Source organism: Monomorium pharaonis, chromosome 1 (genome assembly GCF_013373865.1).
Source record: "Monomorium pharaonis isolate MP-MQ-018 chromosome 1, ASM1337386v2, whole genome shotgun sequence".
Classification (NCBI taxonomy): domain Eukaryota; kingdom Metazoa; phylum Arthropoda; class Insecta; order Hymenoptera; family Formicidae; genus Monomorium; species Monomorium pharaonis.
The window spans coordinates 28,562,323-28,573,151 of record NC_050467.1 but is presented as its reverse complement, the minus strand read 5'-3'; the positions used below and the strand labels follow the sequence as shown (position 1 = coordinate 28,573,151).

Sequence of the window (10,829 nt, the reverse complement as noted above, 5' to 3'; positions counted from 1 at the left end):
CTCCACACTATCCGATCAAATCGCTTACAGTGCGTGGCGATCACTCACCACGCAGCTGATCAGCGGAGGACCACGCGATCCTCCATCGAGAGGATCACGCGGACCTCCACCGAGGTGCATGAAGCTCAGAAACTGCGGTTCGAGACGGCCAGCGTGATATTATTGTGTCCCCGCTCGTCCGCTGCTAAATCTTATTGACATGCTGTGAACATGCCGTCAGCAAGAATTCAAGGGACGGAATTCAAGGGACGGAAAATTTGAAAGGGAAAATCGAATCCCGAACATACCGGCCGCCTTGAAACGTTCGTTTCAAAATTTCGCGAAACAAATCTCGATCAATGAGAACCGGCGGATTAAACAATCGAACAGTACTTAAAACTAAAGCACAAAAAAGCGCAACTAATTCTAGACTTAAGCTATCGGAAATGAACGCTACGATAAACAATATTAATGACAATGCAAAAAAGGAACATAAAAAAAAAATCTTGCTCGTGAAACGCACTTATTCAACGTCGGCTTGTGCGGCGCTTTTGATCGGCAACGGGCATAGCTTTACGATCGGGCGCTTGTATTCCGAGGTCGCGGTCCGCACAGTGATGACCCGCGTTAGCCCGTCCGAACCGGGGTGACAGCGGATGACTCGGCCGAGCTCCCAGTTGCAGGGAGACAAGGTAGAGTTACGTAGAAGAACGAGTTGCCCGAGTTCCACTGACGCCGTCGGATGTCGCCATTTGCCGCGCTGCTGCAGCGTATTAACGTAGTCGCTTGCCCAAAGTTTCCAAAACCGTTCGGTGATTTGGCGAATGAGTTGCCAACGCGACAAGCGATTCTCATTGAGCTTCAGCAGCGACGGTTCCGGGGGCACGGTGATCGCGGATCCGATCAAAAAGTGGCCCGGCGTCAGACTCTCGTAGTCATCAAGAGAATCCGACAACGGTGCGATTGGACGCGAGTTTAGACACGCCTCGATCTTGCAAAGAAGAGTCGCAAACTCCTCGAACGATAGAGTGGCTTCCCCCAAAACCCGACGGAGGTGATGTTTCACGCTGCGGACGCCCGATTCCCACAGTCCTCCGAAATGAGGAGCAGAGGGGGAGATAAAATGCCATAACACATTATCGTCCGCGGTTTTGTTTAAGAACTCGAAATCGCGAATCGACGACTGATAGGCGATCCGGAGTTCTCGGTCAGCGCCAACGAACGTCGTTCTATTGTCTGAATACATCGATTGCGGCAGACCTCGACGCGAACAGAATCTTAGATACGCGTTGAGGAATGACGGAGTGGAGTAGTCCCCGACTAATTCGAGGTGAATGGCTCGAGTAGCCATGCAAATGAATAAGGTAATATATGCCTTTCGTGACTGGATTCCGCGACCGGCGGATGCGCGGAATTTAACGGGCCCAGCGTAATCGATCCCGCAATGCGCGAAGCTGCGAGGCGGAGGCGACACACGCACCTTAGGGAGATCGCCCATCAACTGCAACGGGGTTGCAGCTCGTTCGCGACAACATTTTATGCACGCGTGTATGACCGCCTTCACTAAACTCCGAGCGCGCACCACCCAAAATTCTTGGCGGATAATACTTATTGTGAGTTGCGGGCCCCCGTGCAAGGCTCGCATATGAGCTTGCAAGATAATGAGTTGCACGAGAGGGTGTGAAGCTAATAATATAGGATGTCGCACCCGGTATAGAAGGGGAGCGTAACGCAAACGACCCCCCACACGAAAGATCCCTTCCTCGTCGAGAAACGGCCCAAGGGCGACAATCGAACTTTTCGGTGAGATGGTCTGACCTTTGGTTAGCAGACGCATCTCGTCCGTGAACAGCTCTGCCTGGATTCGTTTTATCCAGAACGTTCTGGCGAGATTGCAATCGTTTGACGAGAGAGCGACACCCGTGAGAGCTACCGGGTGAGTCGAAGCGTTCCGAACGCGACAGGCGGTTATAAATTTGAAAATGTACGCCGTTACGTGAATTAATTTAGGCCACGACGAGTATCGGGAAGCAAGATCCCATTGATCTGCGGGCTCAGAAATAAGAAGTGCAGTAATTCGCTCTTCGGTAAGAGCGTCAGCAGAGCGAGGGACAGGCTCCGGAGGCCAATTCTCCCTGTTGAATTGAAGCCAGGGTGGGCCCTGCCACCACAACGAATGATCGCGAAGCTCGTCGCCGGGTAGTCCTCGCGACGCGCAATCCGCGGGGTTGTCTAGCGTAGGCACGTACCGCCACTCAGCGTCCGGCAATCGCGATTGAACGTCTTGAACTCGGTTGGCGACAAACGTTTTCCACCGAGATGGGTGAGCACGTACCCAGGCGAGGACGATCGTAGAGTCAGTCCAGCAAATACAAGGAGTAGCCCGGTCAGCGAGAGATTTGCGAACGAACTGCATGAGACGAACTAGAAGTACAGCAGCCGACAATTCAAGTCGCGGGATAGTAAGGGGGGCAATCGGCGCCACCCTTGATTTGCCAGCAAGCAAAAAAAGCGTAGTATCGCCAGAGACGGTAACGACCTTCAAATATACAGAAGCCGCGTATGCGAGATTAGACGCGTCGGCGAAACCGTGGAGTTCCGCATGTACGATATCCGCGTGGACGCCCGACCATCGCGGAATTTGAATATCGTTGAGTTTTGAAAATTGAGCGTAGAGTACCTTCCACTGTCCGAGTAGAGGCTCCGGAATGTCCCCATCCCACGAGGTTTGGAGACGCCAAAGTTGCTGCATAAGAATTTTAGCGGTAATGGTGACAGGCGTAACCCAGCTTAATGGATCGTACAGCTTAGCGATCGTGGAAAAAATCGCGCGTTTACTTCGAGGCAAAGCATCTGCGAGAGTTACCTTGAACTGAAAAACATCGCGCGAGGGATTCCATACGATACCGAGGATTTTAACACTGTCATCAATCGCGATTTGTTTGTCGCAGGCCAAACCATGATCCTCAGGATCAATGTCGGCAAGGAGCGCAGGAGAATTACTCGACCATTTACGCAACTCAAAACGACCGCACCGCAACAGAGATACGAGCTGAACGCGGACCGTCCGCAGATGAGTGAGGTCATCCCCGCCGAATAATACATCGTCGATGTAAATTTGATCGCGCAAAATCGGAGCCACGAGCGGGAACCGATGTCCTTCGTCGTCGACCAGGCATTTGATTACGCGCAGCGCAAGAAATGGAGCGCATTTCATCCCGTAAGTGACAGTCAGCAGCTGATAGTCAAGGGGCTCCGCGAGATCGTCATTCCACAAGACGCGCTGATAATCGACGTCGCGTGGATCAACCAAAATCTGGCGATACATCTTAGCGATGTCCGCCGAATAGACGTACTTAAAATGATGCCATTGCAATATGACGGTAGGCAGATCCGTCTGCAGTTTCAGCCCGGCAAGCAAAAATTCATTTAGCGACGATCCGTTCGATGTACGGTTCGACGCATTGAAAACGACGCGCAAGTGTATCGTGACACTATCCGCCCGGAATACCGGATGATGCGGGATGTACACGCGTTGATCAAGTGAACCCTCAGTGACGGACGCCCGACGCATGTGCCCGAGCTCCTCATACGTACGCATGAAGTCATCGTATTCGCGCTTGAGTGCGGGCTGCGAGCGGAGCCGCCGCGATAACGAATGATACAGACGTTCGGCAGAAGGGCGCGTACAGCCGATATCAATCGGAGGGCCCTGTCTGAAGGGCAGTCGTACAATATACTTGCCGTCCGAACATCGCGAATGAGTAGCGCGAAAATGAGATTCGCATTGATCGTCTTGCGGAGTGAGAGCATGAGCGTGAGGGAGTTCCTCAATCTCCCAAAATCGTCGTAGCTCTTCATCGAGAGACGGAGAGGGCGAGCAATGATGCGCCGCGACGTGAAAAGAAGAGAGCGAAACATTTGAATTGTTGATCGCTTCGCCGGGCGAGCGCGAATCGGGCGCGAGCGGCCCGGAGACTATCCACCCGAGAATTGAGTTTTGCGCGACGGGTTGCCCGCGCTCTCCTCTCCGAACTCCCTCCTGAATTAAATCGCCGTATACGTCCGCACCGATTATAACGTTAATCGGGTCGGAGCTTGTCGGGTCAGCATCCGCCCATTTAATACCGGACAGGTGCGTAATCGTCGCAAGATCCGACATGCGTTTTGGCGCGTATGAAGTAAGAGAACTCAAAATGAGCGCGGTCGTCGACAGAGACGGGGAATCTGAATCGCGAGAAGAGATAAGAATGGAGGTAGCATGTCGAACAGTGCCGACGTCGATGCCACCGACGGCCGAAATTGCGACCGACATTCGGATCCGCTTCGCACGCAATAATTGAGCAAAATTCTCCGATATGAATGTGGCTTCGGAACTCTGGTCGACCAGAGCTCTTGAACGGAACGGCCAGACACGGTCCGAATCCTGACCCACGTGGTCGCCAAAAGAATTTGTGATTTGAGGCTCGACGTTGTAAACGCGAGCATAGAGTGTACTTCGCCCGCAGCGGCGGACGAAGTCGAAGGCTGCGCTTTGCGCACGGCGACGGCGTTAGAGTCAGAACTCGAATCCGCGTCACTATGTAGCATCGAATGATGTCGATGAGCGCATGACCGACAACTATATTTACTATTGCATTCCGGAGCTGCGTGACGGCTGCTTAAACAATTAAAGCAGCGTTTGAAGCGTTTGACCATTTCGCGTCGCTGATTTACATTTTTTGTTATAAAGTCAGGGCACGCATTCAAATAATGACGGGCCTTGCACAAGGGGGAAGCCGACGCTGCGCCGTCGAACGTGGTCGCGACGTGAACGCGCGAAGACGCCGCAGGTTTCGACGACTTCGTAGCGGAACTCAACGCGCATTCTTCCAACGCGCGGATGCGATACGTCAGAAATTGATTTAGCGCCTCGTAAGTCGGCGGCGCGTCGACGCCACTCGTATGAAGAGTCCACCCCTTACGCGTGATCGGATCCAAGCGATTCGACATAAGATGGACAAGCATATCATCCCATAGATCGCTCGCAGAGCGATTAAGTTTTTCTAATGACGCGAGCGCGATATTTACTTTGTCGCATTGCGATTGGAAATCGGACGCGGACTCACGAGTCAGAGTCGGCAGGCTGAGCAACGTCGATAGAAGAGACGAAAGCGTTCGTCTTTTACTCTCGAATCGCGCCGCTAGCGTCTTCCACGCAGTATTAAAATTATTTGCAGTAATTTTAATCTTACTAATACACTCGAGTGCGGGACCCTTCAATGACGACGAAAGATAATGCATGCGGGCAAAATCCGTAATATTTTTATTCTGAATTATTAGCGAAGTGAAACGATCGCGGAAAGTTTCCCATTCCGCGTAGTTGCCGTCGAACGGTGGCAATCGAATGGTCGGCAAACTTAAGACAGACAACGCGGACGCGTCAGAAGACGTTGTCATATGTGTGCTCTCGACTGATTGGTTGTGACTCACGACCGGATCGAGCTCCTCCAAGCACTCCGTCCAACGCCAGATTGTACGCCTTCTCAGTCTTGTCGAAATGACCTTTGGCGAAATATTCTGTGGAAGCCTAGGTGGAAGCCGGAATCGCTTGCAGGAGAATTCCATGATTTTTTCGATACGGGCGCCAATTGTCCTTGAGAGTAGCGATTCGTGAGCGAATCTTTGCCGCTGTCAGATTTCCTTTGCCAAGCCTTTTGAAGTTATCCAGTGCTCTCTGGATCGAGTGCTGCAGCACCAACTGATTGGAGAGTATCTCCGACATGATGTGAGCGCGAGTTGCACCTCACCAATTTCAAATAGCACTAAACACACTCACGATCCGGCTCGAAGGACCAGCAAATGAATGCGATTGCGCCGATTATGTCGGCGCGAGTGCCGGAACCGCCCAGCGCTGAGCGCGGAGTGCATGTCGTGTGACTTCGAAAATTTACTCGAGGATGAAACTAGATGAGGTGGATCGTAAATGACACACTGACAGGTCAACTTTACAAACTTTATTAAATGTTTCACCTCTCACTTAACAAATACAAAGAGTGCACGCTCGCGCGAAACTGAGAGTGAGATTCAGACGTACGCGAAGACGACGAGATGTGAGCGATCGGAAATCTTCTTTGCACGATGATAGGCTGCCGAAGAGAAAGGCGCGTCGGAAATCTTGGTAAGCGTGGCGATGCACGCTTTCGCGACGGATATCTTGCCGCGCAGCAGCCGTGCAATCACGAACGCGACGTCGTCAACCGGTTAATGAGATGGTCGTACTGTCGATATCTCTGCTTGATCTCTCAACTCGCGATTGAGCGCAAAATATTACACTAAATGAGCAATTAATCGAAAAACAAAGCGAACTTCGACGTATTTCGACGCACCGCAATAGGCACTCGCGATCCCGAGATAGAGAGAAACAGCGCGGGATCGTGAATACTTGAAATTTGAATGAATTGCGCGAAGCGCGAAGAATGATCTTGGCGGGCGGTAGCAGGCGCAAAAATGGCTGCGGAGGCTCGCTCCGAGAAATCGGGCGCCTCCACACTATCCGATCAAATCGCTTACAGTGCGTGGCGATCACTCACCACGCAGCTGATCAGCGGAGGACCACGCGATCCTCCATCGAGAGGATCACGCGGTCCTCCACCGCGGCGTCTAGTTTTTTGGAATCGGGTAGAATTTCGTCCTCGGTGATTACGTGGCCTAGGTAGTTCACCTCCTTGCGCATGAACTCGCACTTCTTCGGCTGGAGTTTCAAGTTACTGTCTCTCAACCGTGTCAACACAGCGGCTAGCCGTTTGTAATGCTCGCTCAGGCTCGGCCCGTAAATAACAATATCGTCTAAATATATTAGACATTTGAGACCTTGTAAACCCGTTAAAACTGAGTTCATTAGGCGTTGGAACGTCGCAGGGGCATTCCTTAATCCGAACGGCATTCGATTGAACTCGTAATGCCCGTACGGTGTGGAGAATGCCGTCTTCCCCTTATCTTTTTCTGCTACTGATATCTGGTGATATCCTGCAGCGAGATCGAGCGTGGTGAAATACTTTGCATTTCCGAGTTGATCCAATTTATCTATTATGTTTGGGATCGGAAAAGAGTCCAATCGTAATTTCGTTAAGTTTTCGGACATCTACCACTACTCGGAATCTCGGTTTTCCTTTAGCGTCAGGTTTTTTCGGGACGACCAGTAATGGTGCGTACCATTGGCTTTTGCTTTGGCGGATTATTCCTTGTTCCAGCATTTCACGGATTTATTTATCTACTTCCGTTTTTTGTTTTTCGGGCAGTCTGTATGGTCGTACATTCACGCTCGCAGATTCTGTCCTGGTGTGTATCTCGTGTTCCACGAGAGTTGTGTATGTGAGCTTATCTCCTTCTAGATAGAAAACGTCGCTGAACTCTTCGCATAGTGCTTGGATCGCTTTCTTTTCCTCTAAATGATTTAATTGAAGTAGTTTATTTAATTATGCGCTCTGCGCGAGGTATCGGTATTTCTTGTTTCCATGCATCTCGGATTACGTTCGCCGTGTGGGTTTCCGGTGCGTTGTTTATATTTATTTCTTCAATTTCAACACGAGGTAATTGTAGATCGACTTTTTTGTCGTTTGTATTTATAATACTTATTGGGCACGTGTGATTTTCGGGTTCTACTAGGCAGCTGCCTAGGAATACTCCCGGTGCCATCTCTTCGGAGTTGGTGACTCCTAGTGTTTATACTTGTTGTGACTTGCACTATCGTCTCGCTCCGTGGCTGCAGAGTGACTCGGCGGTACGGGTACAACTTTAATTCGCCTAATCTTATTGTTTTGGTCCCATAGTTGCATGTGACATTATTTCTTCTTGTGAAATTAGCTCCTAGTATGCCCTCATATTCTATTGGGGCATCGTCTCATATGACGTACATGGGATGCTTGATTTTCTTGTCGTGCTTTTCCACGTTCACGGATGTTCTTCCTAGTGTCGTAATAGAATGTCCAGTTATTCTGGTCAATTTGATGTATTCATCACGGATTTTGGTTTGTCCTTTCAGCGTTTTTAGTTTTATTAATGACACGGTTGAGCCGGTGTCAAACAGAAATTCGATCTTGCCCCGCTGTGCTTCGCGTACGGGCAGTGTAATCATGTCAAGGCCAGTGTCGCTGCTCCGTTCATGCTTCACGTGTGTCACACGATATGCATCAGCTGTACGCGAGGAGCTTGCGTCATCGCTCGAGCTCTCGTCGCTACTTGCTGTCTCGGTATGCTTAATCATTTTTCCTTGCTCGCTCGCTTACCGTTTTCCATCCTTTTCATAGTTCTAGGTTTTTCGCTCCAGCGGTCATCGTCCTTTTTCTTGGGTCGACCGTGAAGGGACCAACATTCTTTTCGGGTGTGGCCTGCCTTTTTGCAATGGTCACAGTATAGGCTGCGTTTCGATATTCACTGCCAGTACTAAAAATCTATAGTTTACGTCACATACACTGTAGAAATTCAGTATTGATAGTGAATATCGAAACGTAGCCATAGTTCCACTGTGTTTACGCGAGGCCGTCCCTCCGGTCGCGGTAACTCGAACCGGTTAGCGTATGGGCTGCTGCGGCATTCTCGCCCGTCATGCCCATTCTTGCCGCACTTTCCGCATCGCAGAGTATGTCGTGCGTACTTGGGGGCGGTGCGAGGGTCTTCCTTCCGATTTCGGTTAGGCTCTCTTACTTTTTCCTCAGCGCTTGCGCCGGAATCGCGTCCTGCAGCGTTCTGTATCGCTGGGCGCGTACCAGAAGTTTGATGTCTTCATGCAAATCGATGTGGTAATTGTACAGGGCCTGCTCCTTGATATTTTCTAGAATGGCTCGCTGTTGTTCGATGATGTGGTTCTTGCCCTCTTCCATAGATTCGTATAGTTCCATGGCAAGGAGATCCACTCGCCGTCCGAATTCTTGTGCGCTTTCCGCAGGTTTCTGCTTTAGTGAGTTGAACTCTTGTTGCAGATGTACGGTGCTTCGTTTGGAAAGGTACTCATTTTCGAGCTTTTTTTCAGTTGTTCGAAGCTATATACATCGCGCGTGTAGAAGTCCATCATGGTCTTACCTTTGAATTTCGTGCACAGGATGGCTTCTAGCAGGGTATGTTCGTCTGTTGGGTGTATGTTTTTCATCGCGTATGTACCGGCGCTAATAAATTCGCGGACGTGGTTTCGCTGTGTGCCGTCGATGTCCGGTGTCATATTTCGCGCTTCCTTCAAACTTAAAAAGTTTACTGTCGATCCGCGCTGATTTATAATGTCGTTTGTCGATCGTCCGTACGACAAATCTAAGGCGTGATCGTGAAAATTTTGGGGTCTCAGGGGTGCTTCGCTGATAACCCGGATTTCTTCTATTTAAACCTAATTGAAATTTCAGGTCGCGTAGTTCATGCATAGCATCGTGCAATAACATTGTTTCTCCTGGCGGGAGGTTTGGATTTATCCTTGGTGCCGGTCGTTTTTCTGCATGGTCAGTTTTCTCATACAGGGAATTATGAAGTCGTGATATTTCCGCGTCGACTTCATTTCGCGGTATATTTTCGGACGCTTCGACGGGAGAGTGAGCCATTGTTGCTGGACTGGATGTCAATCGATGGTCGGTCCGATTTCGTCCGTTTAAGTTACGCGTCGTATTAGGTTCGGCGCTTATCAAACTAAACTCGCGTGCGTTTGCTGTGGTTCCCCGTTCGGTGACGACGTGTGTTCGCTTATAACACGTAGCGCGTGTTGCGTCGCGTCTCGTATATCGCGTAACGCGGTTTCCGCTATGCCTACTGCCTCGTATTCCGGAGAATTTATTGTATCTCCCGAGGGCTGCTGGCCTTCGTTTCGCGGGCTGTCTCCGTTATGGGATATTAATTATTTGTTTTAATTATTCGAGACAGTGTGCAGCTCGCATGCTGTATGTCTCGCGGTCGTCTCCCGAGTATTATCGGTAGAGTCGGATTACGCACGGCTAAGCGTCTTATCGCGGTCGCGTGTGTACGTGCTAGAGCGTCGTACTTGAATCAGAGTTTTACTCGCTGATTATGTATTATTTATTGGCGCGTACCTTTTTTTTTCACAGGCGTTTTCGTTCGCGGATAAACTTCGCGTTGCTTCGTTTTTTCGCACGGTGTCGATTTTCTGTTGTATTATTATTTTTCGGTCGCGTTGCCCTTCGCACAGGACATTACAATGAGTGCGCAAATATTTTTACAATTCTGACTTACAATAGTAGAACCGCGCGCATGGCGGTTGTCGTAGGTCAGCTCGTTGGATGGACTGACGCGTACGGCGTTGTAGTAGGATGTGCGGCTTTTCCTCGTAGTCTGCAGTTGTCTAGTCGTCGCCCCTTGTTGTAGTCCACCTCTTGTTGGCTGGTCGGCCGTTCCTTCCCCCGGCAAAGAAGCTCGTTCTTTAAGGACACTTAACACCGTGTAGTGACGCGTTGGCACAGATCTTTGCACTTGCGCACTAAATAACACGATGGTGTTGTCTCAGCTCGTCTTCTTCTTTTTTGTTTTTTGCAGGATCGTACTTCCTCCGAGTTTTTTGGGGTTTGTTTCTCTTATTCTGGACGGTTTCTTCAATCCGTTTTTTCTATCCCTTGTTCTTGACGGCTTCTTGAATCCCACCGCTGCCACCAATTTTGTTGTGAGCGTTCGCTTGTTTCGGGAATTCTTTCCCGTAAGTAGTTGGAATTCTTTCCCGTAAGTAGTTGGAATTCGTCCTGCCTGAAGGGTTGGGACCCAAAGGGTGAAGTTTCGGCTTGGTGTATGAGAGAAAAGAAAACACTTCTTACTTGCTTGTTCGTTGTCTTTATTTCTTTCTCTTGCGCTTACAGTCAGCTGTGATGGTGTCAGGTATCACTCGC

The 10,829-nt window shown here is 50.1% G+C and overlaps 1 protein-coding gene across 1 annotated transcript; it reads right to left on the bottom strand.

Moving 5' to 3' along the window:
- Positions 1–502: 502 nt before the first annotated feature.
- LOC118646730 lies at positions 503–5,743 on the bottom strand. Its single transcript, XM_036290282.1, has 3 exons — positions 5,601–5,743; positions 4,415–5,548; positions 503–4,373 (listed from the first exon to the last, which is right to left on the bottom strand). The coding sequence occupies exons 1-3, from the start codon at positions 5,741–5,743 to the stop codon at positions 503–505; spliced, it is 5,148 nt and encodes a 1,715-aa protein (XP_036146175.1).
- Between the last annotated feature and the right edge of the window lie 5,086 nt (positions 5,744–10,829).